This window comes from Physella acuta, unplaced genomic scaffold (assembly GCF_028476545.2).
Source record: "Physella acuta isolate Inbredline_101_S28 unplaced genomic scaffold, ASM2847654v3 ptg000834l, whole genome shotgun sequence".
NCBI lineage: Eukaryota > Metazoa > Mollusca > Gastropoda > Physidae > Physella > Physella acuta.
In genome coordinates, this window is record NW_026732352.1 from 136320 (window position 1) to 161964 (window position 25645).

The following is a 25645-nucleotide window of genomic DNA, read 5'->3' on the forward strand; positions in this document are numbered from 1 at the left end:
CGGGATAAGCTTTTAATCAATATTGTAAAAATCCTACTCTATTTTTATTCTTTGCTTTCAAGGCGAAGAAAATTTCAGCGACTATTGAAAAAAAAATCTGCAACATCTGGTGCTTGTTCAGGAATCAATCTTTTTTTTTCTTACACCTAAACGTGTCGTGTGTCCGGATGTGGTGACTGCGCGTGTGCTTTATTTTCGACACTAGTTACCATAATATTTTACAGAACTGTTTTTAATAATAATATCAGATCCACATCAAGGCTTGTTATCGCCTGCAATAACGGTGGGATTACCCAGCCTGGATTCAATCTTCACACCTACATCAACGGTGGGATTACCCAACCTACCATGATTGTGGCTTCAGACGTGCTGAACGAGTCACTGAAAGGATGGTTTGTGAGCTACTGACTGTGTTCAACACCCTAGGCTAGCTCAGATCAGGTCTAGAACACTAAGGTCAGTTTCTATTTCTATTAAAATTTAGGCTAGTTTTTTTTTCCAAGTATATGTGAATGATGTAGCTACTTATCATCATCATTCTCATCCCTTGTGTAGCATGACGCAGTCACACCTCCATCGTACTCGATTTTGGGCGATTCATACATTAGGTCCATGAGATTCTGACTGCTTGTGTTTCACTGACAGGGACAACTGATCCAAGTTTGTTTTGTCCTACCTGCTTTCCTCTTTCCTTGTGGATTCCAATCTAAAGCCTGTCTGGAAGGTACTTATACTTGAAAAATATGTTTATAAAAAGACCATGAACAGACACCAATGAACAACCCCTTTCTGTCTCGTAACACTTCGTTACAAAAGCTAAACTATTCGGGCTGGACATATTACTGGACACACAGATGCTTGTTACACTCTACGTCTCGCATGAAGGGATTTCTATAAAAGTAAAATTTTAAAGCATGTTAATGGCTAAATTCCTGATCCAATGGCTTGCAAACTTTGTATCAGACATTTTTCTCCAAGTGTGTGTGAGGAGGGGGAAGGGGGTGAAGTTTCCAGAGGCGTACTGAAAATTTAGATATCTTCTAATAAAATTATATATTTTTCCATTTCTTTATTCGTCGGGGGAGGGAGGGGGAGAGGTCGGATGTGCTCCGGTTTGGGGGCGGGGAGGGGGGGTGATGGTGTCTTGTCTAGTGTTTTGGCTGCAGAAAAAATAAACCGGGAGTGATCTCCCCTAAACTTTCTCGAATATTCTAATATAACACTACGTGGGATGTCAACTCGGAATATAGACATGATTTTTGTTTACTTAAACTTTTAAAAATAGAATAAAATCTAGTAGAAAAAAAAATTGCGCACCAAGCGAGCACCAAAACCAAATGTGCGTAATAGTGCGCAATATTATTAGTACTTTATAAATTTACATGCGTTTTTTGAGAAATCGGAAATAGCGTAAATTAGTACTTCCGGTCAACGGAAATTACTCAAAATTTCTAGAAGGTAGAGAATTAGATCTTTTACTTACATGTGAAATTTCATTTATCTATCTGAATTAGTACTCAAGTTATAGGCTTTTGAAAAATTCAAAGTAGAAAAAGTACCACTTCCGGTTATCGGAAATCGCTCAAAAGTTGATACGGATCTACGATTTTGATATAATACTTATATATGAAATTTCATCAACCTAGCTGTAACGGTACTCAAGTAATCGTGTTTACACACAGACAGACACACAGACACACACACACACACAGACATACGGACAAGATTGCAAAATTATGTTTTTCCGTATCAGTGAGGTGTAAAACGTCGAGATTTGTAAAAATCTCGATTTTTTTTTGCACGATTACAATACTTTCTCTATACTACGTATATACGAGAAAGTAAAAATTGCCAGATTGCCAATGACTCAGTAGCAATAGAGTAGGCACGGGGTGTTGAGGGAGAGGGGGGGTAGAATCCTATCTACTCAAATTGAGGCAGCTGTCATTATGGAGGGTGTGTCAGACACCCCCCACCCCACCCTACATACTCCAAAGCAGATGCTATATGTCCGAGTCCTTCATTTCAGAAACGGTAGCGCATGTTTATTTCATATTGCTTTGCATAGCGAAAACAGATAGGAAACGTCCGCATGCCTTTTTATATTGCTTGATCCTCGATCATTTTTCATAAGTTTTGAGACAAAGCTCGTGGCAGGAGACAGTTGGGAGCATTTCCTCAAACGTTGAAACCGTGGCCATCGCTTTATGGAGGGGTAGCGCGTGAGCTTGACCGCACCACCAATTGAATGAGCCGGCCTTAATTAGCGCCTCAAATTGGGGCCGGAACAAGTTTTGTGTTAGAGCCACAGAATTTGACATAACGTCTGAACAAAAGCGCTCATGTGTTGGTCAAAACGTGTCTCTTGCGATAAGCAGTACCTCTTAGACCTACAGTTCTAATGCGCAGCGACCTGTTCTTGCGCCCGAAGGAACTAGCGATTCCCCCCCCCCCCCCCCAACTTATTTATAGTTATTCACGTGCGAAAAAGCGCCGGCCCCCTCACCCCCACGGCTAATTTGGAAAGGTCGTGGCGCTTTTTACTAGTCACTGTCCCTGAAACAGTTATAACTGTAGTGTCGCGAACAGTTAAATCAGCATGGGCAGCCAAGAGGTAATCTATTTTCTTAAGAAAGCAGCACATGATGAGCTTTTAGAAAAGCTTATCCGTCTGAATGTCAGGGAACCTGTTGTCCGAATGACAGGGAAGTTGTTGTCTGAATGACAGGGAAGTTGTGGTCTGAATGTCAGGAAAGCTGTTGTCTGAATGACAGGGAAGTTGTGGTCTGAATGTCAGGAAAGCTGTTGTCTGAATGTCAGGGAAAGCTGTTGTCTGAATGTCAGGGAAAGCTGTTGTCTGAATGTCAGGAAAGCTGTTGTCTGAATGTCAGGGAAAGCTGTTGTCTGAATGTCAGGAAAGCTGTTGTCTTTCAGGAAAGATATATCTGATGCATGACATTCCTGTTGGATTACATCAAAACCTTGTAACTTTTTCACTGTAATTTTTCATAATTTTAGTTTTATTGTGTTCGACAAAACCTCTAGATCCACTATCGTTTTGTGTTCGATAAACTTTACAGCAGAGGTCAAACTGTGTGCAATAATCATACAAATTTTCTATATTGTTTTATTAAATAGAGAGATTGAAAATTTAGTAAATCCAGCATGTTCTTAGGAAAATAATCGCAATTGTCAGTATGGAAATTGCGCTAAAAAATACACGCTGGCATTCATAACTGAACAAAAAAATTATGCGTCAGCCGGGAATCGAACCCGGATCGACTGCTTGGAAGGCAACCATGCTAACCTTTACACCACCGACGCCACATACATGCAGGCACTTTATTTATTAATAAATAAACCTTGACAACTTCATCAACAAATTGGAACAGTCCACGTCATTTATTGATTTATCTGACTAGATATAGACTCTAGAGCCTCAATAGAATACGTATAGTATTATAGATCGAGATCTACATGGCTTTCATTTTCTTTTGCGTCCAGGTAGGCATTGTTTTTTATAAGACGGTTTATTTTCGTATTTTTCTTGTGAAACTCATGGACTTAAAATTCAAGTAGATTCGATCTAGAAATTATGCCAAATTTTAAATCTTGAATTAAGTAAGATGTAACTATCTATAATCTAATCAACGTTCTTGTTTGTAATCAACTTAGATTCTAGTTCTAGTCTAGATCTTTTTTTAAAAATGTTGGAGGCGAAGTCGTAACTTCACGTGTAGCACGTAGAAGAGTTCTGGTTCAGGGGTCAAAATCGTCCTAAAGGCCGTTTTTATTGGATTAGATGTAGATCTAGAATGGTAGATTCTAGGTCTAATCTAGTGTTACACTCTATAGACCTAAGTAACATTAATACGATAACACGTACGTTACATTAATATAGATCTATTTTTAAAAAAAGGGAAATAATAATATAGATCTACATCTACATCTACAAATCTACACGGATGAATATTTAAGATTATTTCGGTAGACAAGATCTACTTTCATTTCTTACCGGTGTACGCGTTTCTTCTCAGCCGAGATATTTATAGTATACTGAATATACCTATTTAAACTATACTATATGTTTCAATACAATATTTATCATTGTGTAGTGGTTGTATTTGTGCACATTCTTAAAATGTTGGTCAGTGATAAGTTTGCCCTTTCTTTTTAAAATAGCCAGCCATACACGTCGACAGTAGCGTCAGGGGCGGTCCGCTCCGAATGACACTATACAATAGGGGCGACCAGTAGCGTACGCAGGGGGGGGGGGGGGGAGCAGGGGGAGCGGCCGCTCCCCCTCTGGCCATTTTCAGCAAAGTGGCGCCTTTTTGGAAACTTTTAAAACTCAAAGTTTTAAACGATGATATTTGTTAAAAAAATATTTTTGGTCGGCACATCTATGTAAATCACAAGATTTCTTTTCAAGCAGCAATTAAGCATTATTGTACTAGTCTAGTTGTGTCTACATTTACAACACGTATTAACAGCTGCATCAGTTTGCCATTCTAAAAATAACCATTGCAATGCAATGTTTAAAAAACTTCTACGGGCGGTACCACTTGACAAGAGAGGTGTTAAGTTTAAATCCACGGTATAATGTATTTGTTTACGAATAATTGAAATAGAAAATGCTATACATAAAACTTCACACATAATTACTTTATATATACAGTTTGGATCGTGTGATTAATTTAATAAAAAATACAATACAGAAACAAATACAACTGATGTGGCACTTCTATTTAAATTTACTTTTGGGCAAACTGCGTAGCGGTGGGGAAATTTCGAAAAGGTCAACAACGTCATCACGATGAAGTAGTAGTATTCTTACAGTTTGGGCGATAGTGATTACGATTACAAATTATATGAAACAGTTACAACCCCCTACCCCCATGGACCCCTCTGTAAAAAATATTGTCATAATACCACTGCTACATATTTTAATCTATTTCTGAATCAGTATATATGTGTAATTGAATATATATATATTATGTTTAGAACAGTCATCTAAAAACTGACGCTATGTTCACTCTGAGTTGGTTATCTCCCCCCCCCCCACCTCCACAATTGTGTAGAGCGACAATAATGTCACACGTAGGTATACTCTGGGTTGGATGATTGTCCTAAAGTGACCGGACAGTGGAGAATGAAATTGAACCCACCCCCCCCCCCCCCAATCCACTCCGAACTGACCTGTTAAGTACATTTGGGAAAACGCGTATCGATGTACCAAAGTACCATGCCACCAGAATCATAGCTTTTGAATCAGGTAAAACTCTGTGAATATTGTTTTTGCAATTACCAGTAAAAAGGTGTGAGATCGATACAGTGATGTAACCCATACCTGATCACTATGTTAAAAAACGATCTTTAAAAAACACAAATAGCAGTAGTTAATTAAAAGATGTATGATCTGAACTAAAAGTCCAATATTTTAGTTAAATGTAAGCTATTTTTCCGAATGTTTCTCTATTATATTTTAAAACGTGTTTTTATACCAACTCTGATTTTAAAAACTTTCATTATGCTGTAATATTTTAGCATTCATATTGAAGATATATTTAATTCTGATTTAAACAATTTTATTACTTTCTAAAGTAATTATTGATTTCTTTAGACATTTATAATTAAATATGTAGATATATACATATTTATATTAAGTGAGAGATTATTTCCCTATTTCGCTTGTCTTAATTAATGTCCCAGGAGATTATTACGTAAACATTTTTTACACGAATTACAAAACAAATTGTGTTGCGTTTATTGTTTTTTTTTGGTTGTAGTGTGTGTATATGTATTTTTTTTTTTGCTTAGATTGATACATTTTTTGTTTTGTCGGTCTACATTGTGTGTTTTTTTCTTATTTCTTCAAGTGTTACTTACAATTTATTTTACATCATAACGAAGTAATGACATACAGCTAGTAATTATATATATATATATATATATATATATATATATATATATATATATATATATATATATATAATATATATATAAAAAACACGTGTATAAAAACGTGTTAAAACTTCGGCGCCTTTTTCTTGCTCATTTCGCTCCCCCTACAACGAAAACCTGGATACGCCTCTGGGGGCGACATTAGATCCAAAAATTGTACAATTTTAATTTACTGCCAAAAACAATGTTTTATCCAGTTTTTTTTAAAAAAATAGCAAAAGGGGGACGGGGTGGGAGAGATGGGATGACATCCTCGGGTACCGCATCTGGTGACATCTTAGCTAGTTACGCCTCTGCACATCGATGTTAAGCAATAGAGGTGGATTGGCGATTGGATAAGTAGGACTTTTTGTAGACCAATAGTAATTTGTGATGGTATGTTTTATGGATGACTCCTATTAGTCTGTTAAACTTTTTTATTAGAAGTTAAAAAATATTCGTTGTGTTCTTCTAAACTAGGATTGAACGATGATCTAAGCCAGCCATGGATTTTATTAACGAGTCTGCTGCCCATAGTTCTGCTGCTTGTGTCTGGGTGTTGGGCTCAAGAAGCCAGCAAAGCCGCCCGAGACATTCTCGGCTCCCTACAAGACGTTGTTGCCAACATTCAAGACTACATTGGAGATAAGAACAAGGGATGCTTCTTTGAATGCCCAAATGGTAGGCTACACCGTACATAATAATATAGGCCTACAGCTTGTGAAAATTAGTGTTGTGAGCAAGAGAATGAATAGACGGGGTCGTTGATTTTCTTTAAACGTAACGCATTTTCCCCATAATACTCCCCCCCCCCCAATGCACACACAAGCGTACTCTAATTAATCCCACGTCATCACAACAACCCTCATTCATAAAAACCTCTCATTATATCATTTCCTATAAATTTTTAATCTTCGTTAGATATATTTATCAAAAGTTCATACAGTTAATTAAGCAAAAACATGTTTAGGTTTATAGCACTGAGGACTTGATTGGTCAACTCGGCCTTCATATTAGAAGTCCAGAGTTTCTTCCAGGCATCTCTACCGCCCCCATTTTTTATAGAAAATATATACTTTTACCAGATTCTGCCCCCCCCCCCCCCCCCCCCCCCCCAATATCAAGTCGTCGGTTCCCCCCCCCCCCCCCCCCCCCAGAGAAAAAGGCACTCAACATAATCTGGGCATGCCCTCAACATTATAATCCCTTAATCTCCAAGCTTATCAAATCCCACCGGATTAGAGCCATACTATGTTAACATCTGCTACCGTATTTTTCATAAACTAGGCAGGAAACAAGCTTGAAACTTACGTTTTTATGGTCAAGATTTTAATAGGACCTCCGCGAATAAAGCACCCAAGGCGAAATTTGTTTTTACCTGTCGCAGTCAGCAGCGTTTCCTTTAACAAAGCACCCCTTACCATTTATTTTATAACTTCTGTCTTATTAGTTACATTTTTTTTCGTCGGAGAAAAATAGTTGTCGGCGCAATGAGTATGTTGTGTCTATACTACAATAAGTCACATGCAATATAGACTTAGGACCTACACGATTAAGTAACTTGACGATGAAGCCGAATGGACGAGGGGGACATCCATGTAAAAGGTCATAACCTACTTTACGACTTGTGAGATTTCCGGCATGTATGGTGAGATAAACACGTAATATACACATTATTAAAAGCGAGTCCCTTAAGTAGTCGGGAGAATGACGTGCAAATTGGGGGGGGGGGGGGGAGGGGGTGAGGTCCATGACTAACAGGACTGCTGCTTATTATATGGACGCCACTGGTTGCATTGATGGCTATCTGATTAAATTGACGGCTACTGTATACAGCATGATACTTTTGACACCTAACTCCAAAAGTCCCGAGTTCGGACCCCCGGGCAGATGAGACTCGTTAGCTTGTGACAGCAACCCGTCTGGGAGAGAAAACTCATTAATCAAACAACCGTTGCCTTGCAGACTGTTCTTGTGTTGACTAACATGGAAGCAAATCCAAAGCGAAATACAGGCTGAAGTTGGAGTCAACTTGTCATATGGCGCATATCATTTTTACTCTAATTAACACATAATTGTGTTGGAGGAAATTCTCTCTTTAATATTACAGTTTTAGGAACGAAGAAGAAGTAGTAAGCCTATTTTTTAAGTAGCTTTCTTCTTCGTGATAAAGACGATGATGATGATGCGTCTTTGTTTTAAGTCGGTATTCAACAAAACTGAAAGCTGATAGTAATGAGTAAATTAGCACATCCCTTATAACACAATGTAACTAATAAATCACACCCTTCCAGTTTCGTGTTCTTGACCACCCCCCCTACCCCCTATAACACAATGTAACTAATAAACCACCACCCTACAACTTTTGTGTTCTTGGTCACCACCCTACCCCTTATAACACAATGTAACTAATAAATCACACCCTACCATGTTCGTGTTCTTGGCCACCACACTACCCCCTATAAATAACACACTGTAACTAATATTATTAGTTACATTGTCACACCCTACCATTTTCGTGTTATTGACCACCACACCACCCCTTTTATAACACAATGTAACTAATGAATCACACCCAACAACTTTCGTTTTCGTGACCACCACACTACCCCACTATAACACAATGTAACTAATAAAATACCACCCTACCATATTCGCAGTATCTATCATGGGGACGATCCCTTGGGTTTGGCGGCTCAGAATAAAGTAAGAGCTCACCTGCTACACCATAATGTCAACAGTAGTGAATTAAGTGATCAGCCTTCACACAGTGGGTCCTCTAGTCTTACACTGAATGGTTCTCAACGATTAGCATAACCGACTCGACATATTCCAAGGCATAGTGGAGCATACGGGAGGCGTCGATAAAACTTTTTTTTCGGTTTGGGCCTAGTTAGGGTTGTGTTGCAATAGTTTTATGTAGGCCATGGAGAATAACTTTAGACTACTTACCAGTGGTTCTTTCAGACTTTCCTTCGGGGCGGACTGAATTGCCCGGGAGGGTGGAGGGGGGGGGGGGGGGTGATGCCGGGGCGCGGACACTAATAAAGGTAGATATTTTCTATAGGCCTATAAATTCTATTTCGTTGGGGGGGGGGGGGGGGGCAGTGAAAGAAACACTGCTACTTACATCTATAGCGTTGACTTTTAAAATGTGTTTCCATGTATCAGGTAAGAAACCCAAGGCTAACCCTGACCACAAACCATCATCCAATGGGTGTGGAGCTTTCGGCATCCAGGTAAAGTGGCGCTAAGGACAATTTCTATTTTAATGAGATACTGACCAACCTATGTTTTTTTTTAATTAGTCAGTTCAAAAATAGTTAATCATGTTTAAAAAATTAGTTTTACCTTTTATTTTGTTTGTCCTTTTTGTAATTGTAATTGAGGATGCATTTTATTTGTCTTAAAAAACCTAATATATCATTATTTCTTTTAAATATTTTATTTTTAGGGGGGGGCGGCCTATATGATTTTTTTAAAATGTCGGGTGGGGGGGGGGGGGGTCTGCCTTTTGTCACATTTGCTAATAGGAGAGGGTGTTAAAACTTAAGTTGCGCGCGGTCATAATTGACGACCCTCAACCCCAACATTACTTCTTCACATAACCTTCCCTCTCTTACCTTCGCTTACTTCCCCACCTCACCAACCATTACTTATGCCCTTAACTGCCCGCCGTAATCTACAGAATAGGTGCTGATGGTCGCTCGGCTTATGTAAAAAAAAAAATATTGCTTTAAAAAACACGTGGATAGACTTTTTGACTAACAAAACTGAACATTTTGTGAATAACGATAAAACTGAACTTTTTGTAAATAGTGATAAAACTAAACATTTTATGAATAGGGATACAACTGAACATTTTGTGAATAGGGATAAAGCTGAACATTTTATGAATAGTGATAAAATTGAACATTTTGTGAATACTGATAAAACTGAACATTTTGTAAATATTTACTTGTTACCCCTGTGTGCATCAGTTGGATGAGCACATCCAGATGAAAGAGGTGACCTCCTGCTGTAACAAACACGACATTTGTTACGACACGTGCAACAAATCCAAGGACAACTGTGACACCAAGTTCAAGGACTGTCTTCTTGATGTTTGTAAGAATAAGAAAAAATTGTTGACCAAAGAAGTTTACCAAGGTGGGCCTTACTTTAATAGAACTGGAGTTTAGAACATTAAATAAATAGGCATTAGGGGTCGTCCATAAATGACGTCACACTCGTAGAGGGGGGGGGTCCGTAATTTTGTGACGGTGTGTGATGGGGGGGGGGGGGGTTCAGATGGTGCGACGTCACACTTTTGCATTATAAAAAAGCAATGTCAGAAAACGAATTCTAGACGTTATTTCGCGTTTTAGAAAACTGCTTTAATAAATTGTAATAGGAATTGATTAAAATACTTTATTTTTACAGAGTTCAGAAAAATATATTAGAAAAATATTGATGTTTAATAAAAATGCAACTGCAATTTTGAGGGGGGGTCTGGGTTTTTGTGACAACGTGTGACGGAGGAGAGGGGGGAGGTAAAAATCGTCAAAAAGCGTGACGTCATTTATGGATGACCCCCTTACATAAAAGTTGGAGTTCTTTCTGTGGATATAATATTAAACCAGCTATGGGAAATACACTCATGGTTGTATATCTATTCCTGTTGCACGCTTAAGGCACTTACATAATACTAAAATAATACTGAATAAAAAATAATTAAATCGTGTTCCATCCACCTCTTTGCCTTTGTAATCAAGCAAGTATATAACTAAATGTCTAAACATTCACACTAATGGGATGACTTTCATGGGTTTTTTTCAGACATTTTATCCCGAGGTGTGAGCACTTGAAAATATATATGTTCTTTAATTTCTTTTGGAAATGAGTGAGGGGGGAGGGGACTCAGATGATGCATTTTATTAAGCAAATAATTTTTCTTCCACATTTAGCCTGTCTTTCATCCGTGGATATGATGTATGCTGGCACCGTGGCGCTGGGATGTAAGCCTTACAGGGAAGCCCAGAGAAATGCGTGTATATGTAAGCCTGTCAAGACGGAATTATAACATGAACTTTTAGAATGCCTGTGTATGTAAGTCTGGCAACAAAGTGATACCATAAAAATATTTGGCATTATTTTATTTATATGTAAGCCTGTTAAGACGGAATTATAACATGCTTTTATAGAATGCTTGTGTATGTACGTCTGGCAACAAAGTAATACCATAAAAATATTTGGCATGATTTTACTTATATGTAAGCCTGTTAAGACGGAATTATAACATGCTTTTATAGAATGCTTGTGTATGTACGTCTGGCAACAAAGTAATACCATAAAAATATTTGGCATGATTTTATTTATATGTAAGCCTGTCAAGATGGAATTATAATATGAACATTTAGAATGTGTGTATGTAAGCCTGTCAAAATTGAAATATTCAGCATGATTGTATATATATGCCTGTCAAGATTGAATTATAAATAGACTATTAAGCATGCTTGTATAGTGCAGTGTATTAGTGTAAAAAAAAGAGTTATTATCTTCACTGCCATAAATGTTACTCATCTGTGAGGAAATATACAAGATCTGAAATCTAGAGAATGTTATGTGTGTTAAAAAAAATAGATATTTTATAACTATTGTTTGTTGACATTATTTTTACAGTATTGTTGCAATGCTTATATATGTAGGGCTTCAGCCAATATGGTTTGCATTTATATGTATTATTCTAATATCCTAGTTCTCTTGATGTCAAATTTGCGGTTGGAAGTTACTATGAATGATTTATAATGTAGGTAGTGTGATAGGGTGAAGAATATTCTGATAATTCATTTGCGCTTGACACCTTTGGGATATGTAGATTTTGAACTTTGTAATGTTCATGAAAGCATTTTAAAATCAAATCAGTATCATGCAATTGTGATCTTTCCAATGATAACGTTTTATTGTTAACATTGTTAAATTCATTCAATATATTTAGGGGCGACAGAATTATTTTTTAAACACCAGAATGACTATAATAAATACATTTGTTGAATATTAACTGTTTTAAACTTTTTTTAAAAAATGATAATGGAGTTGCTTTTTGTTTGCTAGGTGAATGTATTTGAGAATGATTGGGAGATCCTGAACTATTTATATTTATAGTGTTTTTTTGTTTTGTTTTTTGGAATGAATGGGTTAGTGATAATAGATTACTTGTAGTTGGCACAGATAGATACTTGGTTAAATACCCCTTCAACTCAGTCAGAGACAATCAGTCTATGGCCATGTCTGTATGTATAGAGATTATGTAGGCCAATGCAACGAAGTCTCAGCTGTACTTTCCCTAGTCTGTATTCAATGTTATTCAGTTGTGTCTAACATCAAGGGCTATACTGACAAGGAATCGACTTTTATTTTGGAGGTAAAAACTGGGATGAGGGTAGGAGGGAATGGAAGGGACACAAATAAAACAGTTTTAACATACGGAACAAAACAAAAAAAGACAAAACTGCATAGGTTTGAAATTTATTGAAAGAAAATAGGCTTAAGGTATAGCTGTAGCATAATATGTGTTAAATAATATATATGTAAATGTTGTTTAATGTGCTTTTCAAAGTACAAGTTGATAAAAAGTTGAATGTCTTCTGCTGTTGGCAGAGTTCTATCTACATCATTTACAAAAGTATAACTATTACAAGATTACAAAGAAACAATTTTATTAAATACTAATTATTACATTCTTAAAAAAAGCATGAAGAATAATGCTCTTTATTCCTAAATAGAACAGTGCACAATGTATACGACAGTGATGTTAAAATGAAATTTCAAATTAGATGGTCACTAACCATGACATGTTCATTTGATCACATGGTTACCCTTTTAGCCGAAATGCGCATCAGAATGATCGAAAATATAAAAGGGAGATAACATCTTTGAGCTTGATTCCTTCTGAAGCTCTCCTTAAGCAGAGATGAAATTGCAGCATATATTCTGATCATTCAAAACAACATCTGCATGAATGTATTTCTCTTTGTCACTGATCAACAGGGACTTGAATTTATAATTTTGGTGAAGATATTCAACAGGAATAAAGTTATTAATAAAAGAAAACAATGAGATGCAGAGTAAAAAAATAGTTATAAAAAGTTAATGGAACATATAGTTACTCACAACAATGACATGCAAGTATAATGTTTTGTTTGAAGGAGGGGAGGGGAATGCCAGTGTAAATATCAAGATAAATACCAACCCACGGGAGTAGGATTATAATGATAAATAATTAGTTTTTTTCCAAAAAGTTAAATCACAGACGGCTTTAAAAAAAATTGTGGTTTTTTTGTGTTAAAAGTTCAACAAACTAAACCGCTCTTGTTGTACAACACAATCATCAAAAAGAGGACATCAACATTACAACATTCAACTTAATGCATGGAACAAAATTTGATATGTTTCCCGTCAAATAATTTTAAACCCAAAAACTATTTGCAATAAATTATTTTTTCAAAATATTAAAATTTTAAATGTAAAATGTCAACAAAACATTACCAAGGGAATACCATTAAACCACAGGAATATAACAGGTCTGAGATCAGTAGTTAGTAAAAGTAGACAAAATGCAGTTTTTATGTTGGGATACTAAAATAAAAGATTCTATTGCAGTCTGCAGCCTTACTTTTATATTGCTAACTGTTTCTAATAATAATGAACACATTATGTGCATCATAAGGTATTTACTGCAATAATTAAATTTTAATTTTCCTAATGATGCATATTTAGTTATGGCATTTTGTGCTAGAAGCTTTAATAAAACATTTTTCTAAATCAAAACATTTCTTTCAATCAGTTGCGAACCAAACAAATATAATACTACATGTAAAACTAAAATACTTTGTCTCACGTTTTAGTTGAAAAAAATCCTTGTTCTTATTTTCAATGAACAGGAATATTTTCACAAACAATTTTTTAATTGTTGAAATAATTTTTTTTAGAATTTTAGTATTATGTATGTGGTATTTTAAAAAAATTATTCATAACCAAAACAGAACTGAAAATATATCATTTGGTTATGAGATCTTGTATTCTAATGTTCATTTGACTTTAACATAGAGAATACACACTTCATCTTGATAACAAAACTTTTGAAATTAAAACTAAATGATTAAGTCCATAAAAGAACTTCAATAATAAACAATAAAAACCCCTCAAAAACTACACAATTCTTCAATGGAATTATAAGCAAAAACAAGCAAAGTTGTAAGAAAGTAAAAGTTAGTATATAAATAGGACTGACACAATGACATGAACACACCAACTTACACAATGTAGAGTACAAGGGTCGACGCCCTGTCTATTCAAGATGAGGGAATCAACCTGGCAAGGTTCCTATAGTAACTGGCAAAACCTGGCAAGGTTCCTATAGCAACTAGCAAAACCTGGCAAGGTTCTTATAGTAACTAGCAAAACCTGGCAAGGTTCCTATAGCAACTAGCAAAACCTGGCAAGGTTCCTATAGCAACTAGCAAAACCTGGCAAGGTTCCTATAGCAACTAGCAAAACCTGGCAAGGTTCTTATAGTAACTAGCAAAACCTGGCAAGGTTCCTATAGCAACTAGCAAAACCTGGCAAGGTTCCTATAGCAACTAGCAAAACCTGGCAAGGTTCCTATAGCAACTAGCAAAACCTGGCAAGGTTCTTATAGTAACTAGCAAAACCTGGCAAGGTTCCTATAGCAACTAGCAAAACCTGGCAAGGTTCTATAGCAACTAGCAAAACCTGGCAAGGTTCTTATAGTAACTAGCAAAACCTGGCAAGATTCCTATAGCAACTAGCAAAACCTGGCAAGGTTCTTATAGTAACTAGCAAAACCTGGCAAGGTTCCTATAGCAACTAGCAAAACCTGGCAAGGTTCCTATAGCAACTAGCAAAACCTGGCAAGGTTCTATAGCAACTAGCAAAACCTGGCAAGGTTCCTATAGCACCTAGCAAAACCTGGCAAGGTTCCTATAGCAACTAGCAAAACCTGGCAAGGTTCTTATGGTAACTAGTAAAATCTGGCAAGGTTCCTATAGTAACTAGCAAAACCTGGCAAGGTTCTTATAGCAACTAGCAAAACCTGGCAAGGTTCTTATAGTAACTAGCAAAATCTGGCAAGGTTCCTATAGTAACTAGCAAAACCTGGCATGGTTCCTATAGCAACTAGCAAAACCTGGCATGGTTCCTATAGCAACTAGCAAAACCTGGCAAGGTTCCTATAGCAACTAGCAAAACCTGGCAAGGTTCTTATAGTAACTAGCAAAACCTGGCAAGGTTTCTATAGCAACTAGCAAAACCTCTCAGGCTGTCACAGCAAAAAGTTTTTAAAGACTGAAAGAACATATGAAAGGCACTCGTTTCACGCTCAAAGTAAAACGACTGTATAAATAAAGTAGAGATAGTTTATATAACCTCTTTGCATGCAAGTGATCTTATAAAAGGCAGAAAGTGAGTTTAATTATGCTGATAAACAAACAAGAGACAGCAAATCTCAATTGAACTGCAAGTATCTATGCCTTCTAATGGGAGCAAATTAAACTACAACTGTTTTTAATTATAGGAAAGGATAGTAATTTTTAAAAGAAATACAATATGTCAAGAGGCCACTTCTAAACCCTGCTAAGTTCACTTTCTGAAACAATTAGTCACCCTTCTTTATTAACTGGAATTTAAAGTAGTATACTAATTTTTGTTGTAAAAGGTATACATTAAATAAAAAAAATTTAATAGTAAAGTATAAAAATCCTAATTTTAGTTAACAAATAAATATTTAAAATTCAATTTCATCAAAATCAATCAGAAGGGACTAAGCAGGTTTTGCAAGTGACCTCCTAATGTTATTACTTAATTAAATCTATTAATTATATTTAGCGGAACATAATAGGATTGGAACAAAAAAATTGTAACATAAAACCCAAAAATATGACAAAAACAGCAGTAAAATACTTGAAAGCGAAGAGCTGGGAAAATTATGTTGGGCAGTAAGTCTTCTATTTAACACACAATGGATCTGGTCAAGAAATCACAGTAGCTGGTGTCCTTTTTTAACTTGTTAATTATACTTTAGTACTTCCCACACAAATGTTATAGTGACACCCAAAGAGAGATTAGGATCGTTTCGTTTGGGCCTGATTACTTCACAACAACAAAGAGATGAGGATAATAAAATTGGGCTGAATTACTCTTTAAAAAAACGTTAAATTCTATAAAAATTGTAGGGTCTGCACACTTAAATCAATTCTCAAAAATCAAAACAACTCAAAAATAAATAAATTAACACTGATGTGACACAATGTCACCTGCAGAAAAAAAAACAACTGCTGATGAATAAAAATAAAAACAATCAACTAGGATAAAAAATGTAAAAGTATCTCTAAAAAAAAGAACAGATTAGACTTTTTATAAAATACACAATAGCTACTCAAAAGACCTTGCTTAATCTTTATATAACAGGTAAAATTCCTTAAACCCTCCACCTATAAAGGTTATATAACAGATAGGAAGCAAAATGTGGGTTGGGCTTGTTCAGCAACCAAGACCTTTTCAAAAGTAGCCATGTGTCGATAAAGATGCTTAGACTAAATAAAAAGTAAAAACATTTAGAACTCAATAAAATTTTCAAACATGGGTGAGCAGCAATTCTACGCCCAACAAACGACAAATACCTAAAGAAAATTTAAAGCCCATCTTAAAGATAGATGTTTCCACAAACAGTAAAAAAAATTAAGAACACTTTAATTTTATAGTCATCATCAATACTGAAATTTCATTCATATCAGTGTTCCAGTGATATCTACAAATTGTTCAACCTTAAGATCACATTGTAAAATTTTGTATAATCAAGCTCACATAACTGATAGCAGTTAAAAGTCAACAAAAAAAAAACAATGTTAACACTTATAATTTCATAGATGTAATCATGGGCCTGCCTTTAAAAAAAAAGCTAGTCAAACCCAGCAGTAAATTAAAATACTCAAAGAAAGAAAGTTATGTCCCAAAACTACTGTAGAAACACCATTTCATTTTAGTATAACTATACAGGATTTAAAATACAGCATGTAATAACCAACAAAAATAGTTTGTTGTGTTGTTTAATAATCTTTTATAAAACGATACAAAAATTTTAAAAATCTAAAATACTTTGAATAAATTGATTATAAACAGTTTTACACATTAAAAACACTAATGATATCAAGTGTTGATTAAACCCCATTAAACTTTCTTAAACTTAGAAATTAGTCTTTTTTTTTTAAACATAGCTCTAGCAATGGGTGTAAAGAATAAGAAAGATTATTTTAAATGGGAGAGAACACATAACATGTCCACACTATAATAAAAATGCATGAACATGATATTTTTAACACTTGAGGAGCCTGTTTAAAGCACAAATGAGAGAAAGAAATGTTACTAATGAGGTGAGTAAGAAATTTCTGTATTAAAATATATTATTTATGAATGCTATTTTATACATTATTTTTTATTTAATTTAAAGAGATTTATTTTTACGACTAGCTCTTTAACTATAATTTTTTATAATTACTGAAATCATATAATAAATTTATATAATTAATTATATTTGTTTCTACATTAAAAAAGAGATAAATAATGATACAGATATATGTTTAAAATAAAACAACTATATTATAATATTTTGCAACTAAGTTTACATTTCTAAAACGTGGTTAAAATATTCCAGAAAGCTCACATTAATCTTTTTTGGATAATTTTTCAATTTCTTTAATTGGGAGATGGAGCTGCAGAGGATCCCTAAGCCTACGGAGATCATGTTCAGCTTCAGTGATTTTTTCACGTAGTTGGTTGTACTTGTCCACATCCAATTTCTCTTTGGATGCCAGTTTATAAAACTTGAGGAGAAACTGGCGATCTTTGGCATCAGGGAAAGCATACTCCTAGAATTTAAAATAATAACTGTAGTACAAGTATTTATTGAAACTTAAAATTGTATTCCCGCAAGATGAAATTTGTGTCAGAAACAGGTGTAAGGATTGGAGAATAGACCTACCTGTTTAGTCAGAATGAAGTAGGTATACATAGCCATACTCGTTCCATAAGTGACGAAATACGTAACTGGCTCCATAATATCCCAAGAGTACTCCCACCAGGTCAGACGAGCTAGAATTCCAAACTGAAGACTCATGCAGCCTAGGCCCAGCCAGACCAGGCGGTTAGTGCTCACACTTGCTTTAGAACACAAGTGTTGAGTTTTCTGAAGAAAAAAAAAATTAAATAATAAAGCTTAGTTCAACAATCAAACAGACTAACTAAATAAGAATGTAGTCTTTAATGTGTGTCATAACATTAATGTAAGAACATTTCTAATTAGTATTAAAAACCCTGAAAAAAAATAACCACATATTTCAGTAATTAAATTTTTGAAATTTGGCAACAGTTAAGCAACTTGCAATATTTAAAAATATTCAAGTCTCAGCAGTTATTAAAAGGAGGCAAACCTACATTAGTTTAAGTAAAAGTGTACACACACTGAGTAAGAAGTACTTTGCTGTTTACCTGCTCTAATGGTGATATTTGCATGTTTAGATCTTCTAGGCGTGTTCTAAGTTCTCGCTCCCTTTCTAGCTGGTAACTCTCCACATTGAGGGTAGTATAAAGCTGACTTATCAATAACTTAACATCTGTTAAAGTCTGAGCATCTTCATGTGATACAGGACCTACATATGATAACAAAAGTCAAATATAAATATGTTTGGCAAGTGTTTTAAGAGAACTTGATGAAGTAAATGAGTCCCATATCAATCATACATACTCTGACAACCACAGCAACAGCATTAGCCTACTAAAGCCTTAATGTAGAAAAACAGCTTAATACCATTACTAATCCTTTTTAAAACTTTTAAAAGTATGAGATACACTTTTCAAAATTTGACTTTTATTTTCTCCAGTATGTGAGTACATACTACAAAGTCTAAGTACAAATTAAATAAAATATATATAATTATTAAAATATTAAAAATGAAACTAAGGTACATACAAATAACAGGTGGGCTGACATGGTACTTCTGATCATTGATACTAATTTGAAACTCAGATCTCATGAGGACGTCAATGGACGTGGATTTAGCAATCCGGCTGCCGTCTGAAGAAAAAAGCAAATATAAACTTTAAGGTTTTTTTTTTTTTTTTTTTTTTTTAAATATTCTGATAATTAACTTTTAAAACACTCTTGTATGATTGTTTAATGTCTGTCTTAAGCTTCCTGCTACACCTAACAGCCATACCTTTGGTGAAAAAGGTAACTGTGTCAATGCCCCCATCCTCATCCTTAATAAATTTCACAAAATCTCCCACATTCTGTGATATAGGTTTGAGTGTAAATTCACAAGTTTCTCTTCTTGAAGGCAAAGGTAAAGCAACAACTGGAAGCCCATCTCTGTAGTCAACGGTTACATCTGAAATATTTTCAAGTCGTATTCAGTAAACCCCTAAGTTATAGAAATAACTTACAAAATAATTTATAAAACAGATTAGCTTTGTTAAAAAAAAATACCTGTTTTATATAAAACTTGCGAGCAATATGGACGGGAGATTTCATTTTTGAGGTGAATAAACTGAACCTAAAATGATACAGAGTACAAACACTGAGTTAAAAACAAACAAAAAAACAACTACAAATAGTATGCTCACTGTTACACCTGTGGCAATCATTGTAGAACTGCACCACACCCTTTAATAGGCTTATTAGGCTCCTAATTATTTGTTGTTTTATTTCAATTACATATTACTACAGTCTACAATACATTCTCTAGCATTGATATCGTACAAATTTGTATCATTAGGCCATTATATTTAATAACGAAATGATATATTAGAATCTATAGCCTAAACAAACTAACTATTTTGCAAAATTAGCCTACAGAAAAATAAAAAGCAGTTTTACCAAAAACTTTGAAAAAACAATAGCCTGCTGACCCTATGCCCTATCCCAGGGGTCTCCAAACTTTTCAGTCCGAGGGCCGCATCAACTATCAAATTTCAGTTCGGGTGCCAGTTTCTTCCAGGTATGTCGTTGATTTTTCTGGGCAAACTTCTTCAGCATTCACCAACAAACGATTTTTCCTTGGACAAAAAGATCTCCGCGGGCCGGATGAGAGGACTTCGCGGGCCGCATCCGGCCCGCGGGCCGTAGTTTGGAGACCCCTGCCCTATCCTATAGGCCCTATTAATTACTAATTAGTATAATAATTAGGCCTATAGCCTAGGCCTAATAAATAATTACTAGGCCTAATTAGTAGGGTAAAGGAGGGCGTTAAGAGCCACACTTTTTAGCACCTGTAAATTTTTAAAGATTTCTACTAATCTAAGAATTTTTTAGTATTGAAAATATGGCAAAATTATTCTAACATAGCTTACACAATTTAAAAATAATAACAAAGTGTATTAAATATACTTTAAATGGGTTTAATTGAACATTTATTGTCATACCCCCGAAATCAGCATTTGGGGCGAAAGGAGCCGGGCAATGGGGCAATAAGTATTATGATAATTTAGACTAACTCCGCAATAGAAATAATTAATTTCTAACCCCAAAATAGTTACAGCTGTGTACACACACTTTAACTGATACTAACTATCACTAGGCCCCAATGGGCCCAGTCTACAATTGATACAATTGCAGGTGTACATAGGGCCTAAAGTCTAGTAGTTTACAGTAGGCACATTAGTATGCCTAGTGTGTAGCTAGTATACTAGTGTGTAGCTGTCCAGAGTTAACATTCTTGTATGTAAAAAGGGGTGGTACTAACTAATCTGCCTTAATGCTTTCCCCTGATAAGCCATGTGTGCTAAACATTACATAACATCCTAATTTATAAAAGGCCATGTGCGCTCTTCTCTCTCTCTCTCTCTTTCTCTGTCCGCAAAAAATTTTCGCCGGACATCACGTCAGAATCGGCAGCGGTATATGGAGAACTTTTTACGGACTTTTGTTGAAAATAATATGTTAGATGTTTTAAATGTATAACCACAATTTTACTTAAAGAAGAAAAATAAAAATTAAAGGCGTATTCGAATGTAGAGAAACAGTATTATTTATGCAACCGGAAAAGCATTAATATATGTGAAAAAGAACGCATAAAACTGTGACGTCACTATTGCTTATACATTAACTAATGACGTCATCTGCCGTGTTAAGAATGAAAAGAAATGAACTATTTCATTCAAATTTGATTTAGATCTACGTACACTATGAAATGTATACAATACAATTTTTCCGGCCTAAACTCATAAAATTTATTTTATGTATTTGGATTCTAGATCTAGAGATTCTAGATCTAGACTAAATCTAAATCTAAATCTACGCAATAACTAGATCTAGACGTAGACGCTAAGATCTAGATTTAGACTCTAACTTCTCTAAAATCAATTCCAAAAATAAATTTCTATATTAGGACTAAACTATTTCAAGACTTATTTATTTTATACAAAATCTTTGTTTGGAACTGGCTAATTTGGGATAAAAAATTAATTTGAAAGAATAGGCATATTCGCGTAAGTTAAGATTTTAAAATACGTGTTTCATTCTCCGTATTTTATAAGGTGCCTAAATATCGGAGATGTTAGTGTACATTAAACCACGCAGGTGGTGCGGGTTCGAGACACAGCAAGTCAACTTGGTTAATGTATTCTTTTTTATTATGCTCGGGCTAAACTTAAAAAAAAAATTCTTTTAGGAATCTAGATCTAGATCTAGATTGTCGGGTGTCCGATAGGGCACTTCCCGGCGCCGCAGGCGCTTCAAATTTGGCATGATCTTGCCTTGGTGCGACAGAACACGGGGGCCGGTTGGCCGAAAAGTCTACGATGTGGGGGTCAAAACTGACCTCGACTGACCGGTACCTTATATGAGCTATAAATCGAAAAAAAATGTCCACGGAGGAACCTCTTCATAACTCTTGAGGTCGTAGACCGACCTTCGGGCGAATTAATTAAGCATTCAAATTCTCAATGTTTTCGAAAGCCTAAGCGAAGCTGGGCAGCATGCCTAGTGACATAGAGGTGAGAAATGTTGAGGGGAGAGCAGTGGTACTGGTTTCCCCTTTTTTTCTCCTTGCTGGACCCTGAAGGCCATAAATTACATAAGGAGATGCTATCTCTGGTTGGCTGAGATCTAAGAACTTAGTCCATGTTACCTACAAAGAGATAAGTTTTATGGTGGGTTAGATACAGGTGGGGGCTGGGTATCATGGGGGTGAGAAATTGTTAGGGGAGAGCAGTGGTACTGTTTTCCCCTTTTTTCTCCTTGCTGGACCCTGAGGGCCATAAATTACATAAGGAGATGCTATCTCTGGTTGGCTGAGATCTAAGAACTTAGTCCATGTTACCTACAAAGAGATGAAGTTTTATGGTGGGCCAGAAACTGGTGGGGGCTGGGTATCATGGGGGTAAGAAATTGTAAGGGGGGAGCAGTGGTATTAATGTGTCTGTTTACTTCCCTGCTGGACCATGAGGGTCATAAATTACATAACATACCACCCCAGATTGGCTGAGACCTAAGAACATTTATTCATGTTACCTACAAAGAGATTAGAAGTGTTATGGTTGGTTAGAAACAGGTGGGGGCTGAGTCTGCTGTATTGCCCCTTAGGGGTAATAAGTACAAGTACCATTTTAAAAATTACCTTGTTAACATCAGATGGCTGAATTTTTACTTTTTAGCAGGTTAGAATTGTATTTCTATCATTTAGACACAAGTCTGTTTAACAATTAATACATTTTGTGTTAACTATTCCTATACCAGTGTCATATTCAGTGGTCTAATAAATGAGAAACTTGCACTTAGGGTTTCAAGAGCCACATAACAGTATCTGTTATAACTTTTCTAAACAGGCAAGCTAGTGGACAAAATTAATGTATTCATGTAGATTTAGTTATTATCTAACAAATAAAACCATTATGGTAATGATCAGTCAAGTTTTACCCTGATAATGATAAAAACTTTATAGCATGGTAAAATGGGACAAATGTCGGCCATTTTGTTTAGGCACCAATAATCACTGTGCAAAAAAAATTCACCAAAATAAAACTATTCTAGCCATAGCTATAAAAATAGTGTTAAAATGTACAACAACCAATGCTCTAATACAGGAACAAAGAATGGGCTTGAAAAACTCATTTGGTTTATTACAAAGTAAAGTTTCCCAAGTTATGTCTATTTGGAAAAAAAGTTCACAAAATGGTTTTATGGAGATGAGAAATTTTAGGGAAAGAGCAGTGGGATTAAATCCTGTCTCATCCTCTCCCTATTGGACCATGTGGGTCATAAATTACATAAAATGAATCCTCTGCTTCTCTGTTATCAAAGAACAGCAGTGGTTGTTACCTCAGAAGTAGATTAGCAGTGTTATTGGGGGTTTTGTGGGGGTGGGGTGTTGATTGGGGCTTAATACCACACGGCTCTTAACGCCCTCCTTTACCCTAATTACTTAATTACTCTAGGCCTAAAACTAAAAGATCTAAATCTAGATTCTAAAACAATGATTTTTGTAGTTTTTTAATAATGGATCCTCCCATTTCTGTGTAAATTGTATCATTCTGTGATAATTAGAAACATTTTTACCAAATTGCCTACTATAAAGACATAGCTTTACTTACATCCTACCCCCTGACCCAATGGGCAATATTTCAATCACCTCGGTCTTTCCCTCATCCCCCCTCCCCGTACCCACATTCCTGTATTATTTTTAATTTTTATCCAACTCAAAGAGATCTATGTAACTATAGCAAAGTGCAATTTTTACTGAATTGAAAAGAATACCTTTCTAGACCTAGAAGCTTGACTTTGTTTACACACAGAAAACAAATTTGAGTTCTGTACAAAAACACTTCTATGAATTAATTTTCTCAGTGGAGCTACGGCCGCCATCATTACACTCTCACAGAAACGAGATAAGAATAAAAAATAAAAAAATACCAGATAAATTTTTTTACACACAGAAGGGCCTAAGTAAGCTTTTTTTATGCAAAATATTTCAATGGAGAAAAATCAACTTAAAACAAAGCATGCAAATCGAAAAAAGGGTATTATAATTAACTACAACGTGCTTTTTAAATATCACAGCTAAATCTTCTATAGACAAAAATACTGGCTGTGAATGGGCAGACGGTAGGATGGAAATTGGGAGTAGATCATTTTCGATGCATAGTTTAATGTTTAAATATATGTTTAAAATATGTTTAAGTATATAGAAAACAAGTTAGCAGCTAGGCCTATAGTAGCCCAATTTTTCTCTCAAAATCGTGTTGATGGGGAAACTAAAATTACAAGTAACGTCCTTATCTAAGCCATATTCTTAATTTGATGTGGATCAGGTCTATATGCTATATAATTATATATGGAATGGATAGCTCCTATTTCTGATATAAATATCTAGATCTAAATCTCAAAAAGTACAAATGCTTCGTTCCAAGTGACGCCCAGATTACAGCGACTGTTGAACTTAAACCTTTTATGAATCCCCTTATTAAGCGTGTTGACCATTCTAAATAATTATTGCAGATGGCGTTTCCTATTGATTGCCCCATAAAAAAAAAGTATTTAAAAAATTGACGTTAGAAATGTATTTTTAGTCTTTTCATTGGCATTACTACTGTGACAACCTGGCATGTTAAACATGGGAGAAAATTATTTAGCATTTACCGGAAAAAATATTTACAACTAGAGAGACCAGGTACACATTTTTTTATTTTTTAGCGTAGGCCTATCCGTTAAACTTTGAAAAAAAAATGTTCTACTTAAAATGAGAGCAATGTGTGCGTTCGTTGAATGTATTTTCATCGCTTTTTAGCTTGCTTATTACTAAACACAATCCCCCCCCCCATAAAATGCAGTTGGGTTTTTCTTAAAACATCGGTATTTTTCCAAAATCTTGTCTGAACTCTGTCAAAATAGAGTATTTAAATCAATTAAGCAATAAATTAAAATAGTTTTCTAAAACGCGAAATAACGTCTAAAATTCGTTTTCTAACATTGCTTTTATATAACGCAAAAGTGTGACGTCGCACCATCTGAGCCCCCTCCCCCTCGTCACAAACCGTGACGGACTCCCCCTCCCCCTACGAGTGTGACGTCATTTATGGACGAAATCTAGCCCGGGCTCTAAACGGAATAGGAAAAATTATATAAAGCTCATTTTGAGCTATAAGGGTCATCCATAAATGACGTCACGCTTTTTTGACGATTTTTACCCCCCCCCCCTCCGTCACACATCGTCACAAAAAGCTAGAACCCCCCCCCCCCCTAAAATGACGTCCTATTTCAGCCTACAATCCCCCTCAAAATTGCAGTTTAATTTTTCTTAAAACATCGATATTTTTCCAAAATCTTGTCTGAACTCTGTCAACATAGAGTATTTTGATAAATCCCTATTTCAATTTATTAAAACTGTTTTCTAAAACGCGAAATAACGGCTTAAACTAGTTTTCTAACATTTTTTTTATAATGCAATAGTATGACGGCACACCATCTGACCCCCCCCCCCCTCCTCATCCCACACCGTCACAAAATTACGGACCCCCCCCCCCTTACGAGTGTGACGTCATTTATGGACGACCCCATATTACTGAATTATACACACTTAAAATAAAGATAGTATGTCGCTTCTAGACTTTATACTTATTGTTAACGTGTTTTCTACATCAATTGTATGACACC

General features: G+C 35.4%; 2 protein-coding genes and 1 non-coding gene across 3 annotated transcripts; 1 reads left to right on the forward strand and 2 right to left on the reverse strand.

Moving 5' to 3' along the window:
• Nucleotides 1-3252: 3252 nt before the first annotated feature.
• On the reverse strand, nucleotides 3253-3324 carry Trnag-ucc (transfer RNA glycine (anticodon UCC)). The gene has a single exon. It is a non-coding gene; the product is annotated as a tRNA-Gly (tRNA).
• Nucleotides 3325-3772: 448 nt separating this feature from the next.
• On the forward strand, nucleotides 3773-11090 carry LOC131951878 (group XIIA secretory phospholipase A2). Its single transcript, XM_059314292.1, has 5 exons — nucleotides 3773-3882; nucleotides 6424-6624; nucleotides 9115-9182; nucleotides 9924-10092; nucleotides 10890-11090. Exons 1-5 carry the CDS (start codon nucleotides 3816-3818, stop codon nucleotides 11003-11005), a joined length of 621 nt encoding a protein of 206 aa, XP_059170275.1. The 5' UTR covers nucleotides 3773-3815; the 3' UTR covers nucleotides 11006-11090.
• Nucleotides 11091-15121: 4031 nt separating this feature from the next.
• Nucleotides 15122-23867, reverse strand: LOC131951870 (calcium uniporter protein, mitochondrial). Its single transcript, XM_059314276.1, has 7 exons — nucleotides 23750-23867; nucleotides 19484-19550; nucleotides 19215-19385; nucleotides 18968-19072; nucleotides 18487-18647; nucleotides 17981-18184; nucleotides 15122-17867 (listed from the first exon to the last, which is right to left on the reverse strand). Exons 1-7 carry the CDS (start codon nucleotides 23858-23860, stop codon nucleotides 17664-17666), a joined length of 1023 nt encoding a protein of 340 aa, XP_059170259.1. The 5' UTR covers nucleotides 23861-23867; the 3' UTR covers nucleotides 15122-17663.
• Between the last annotated feature and the right edge of the window lie 1778 nt (nucleotides 23868-25645).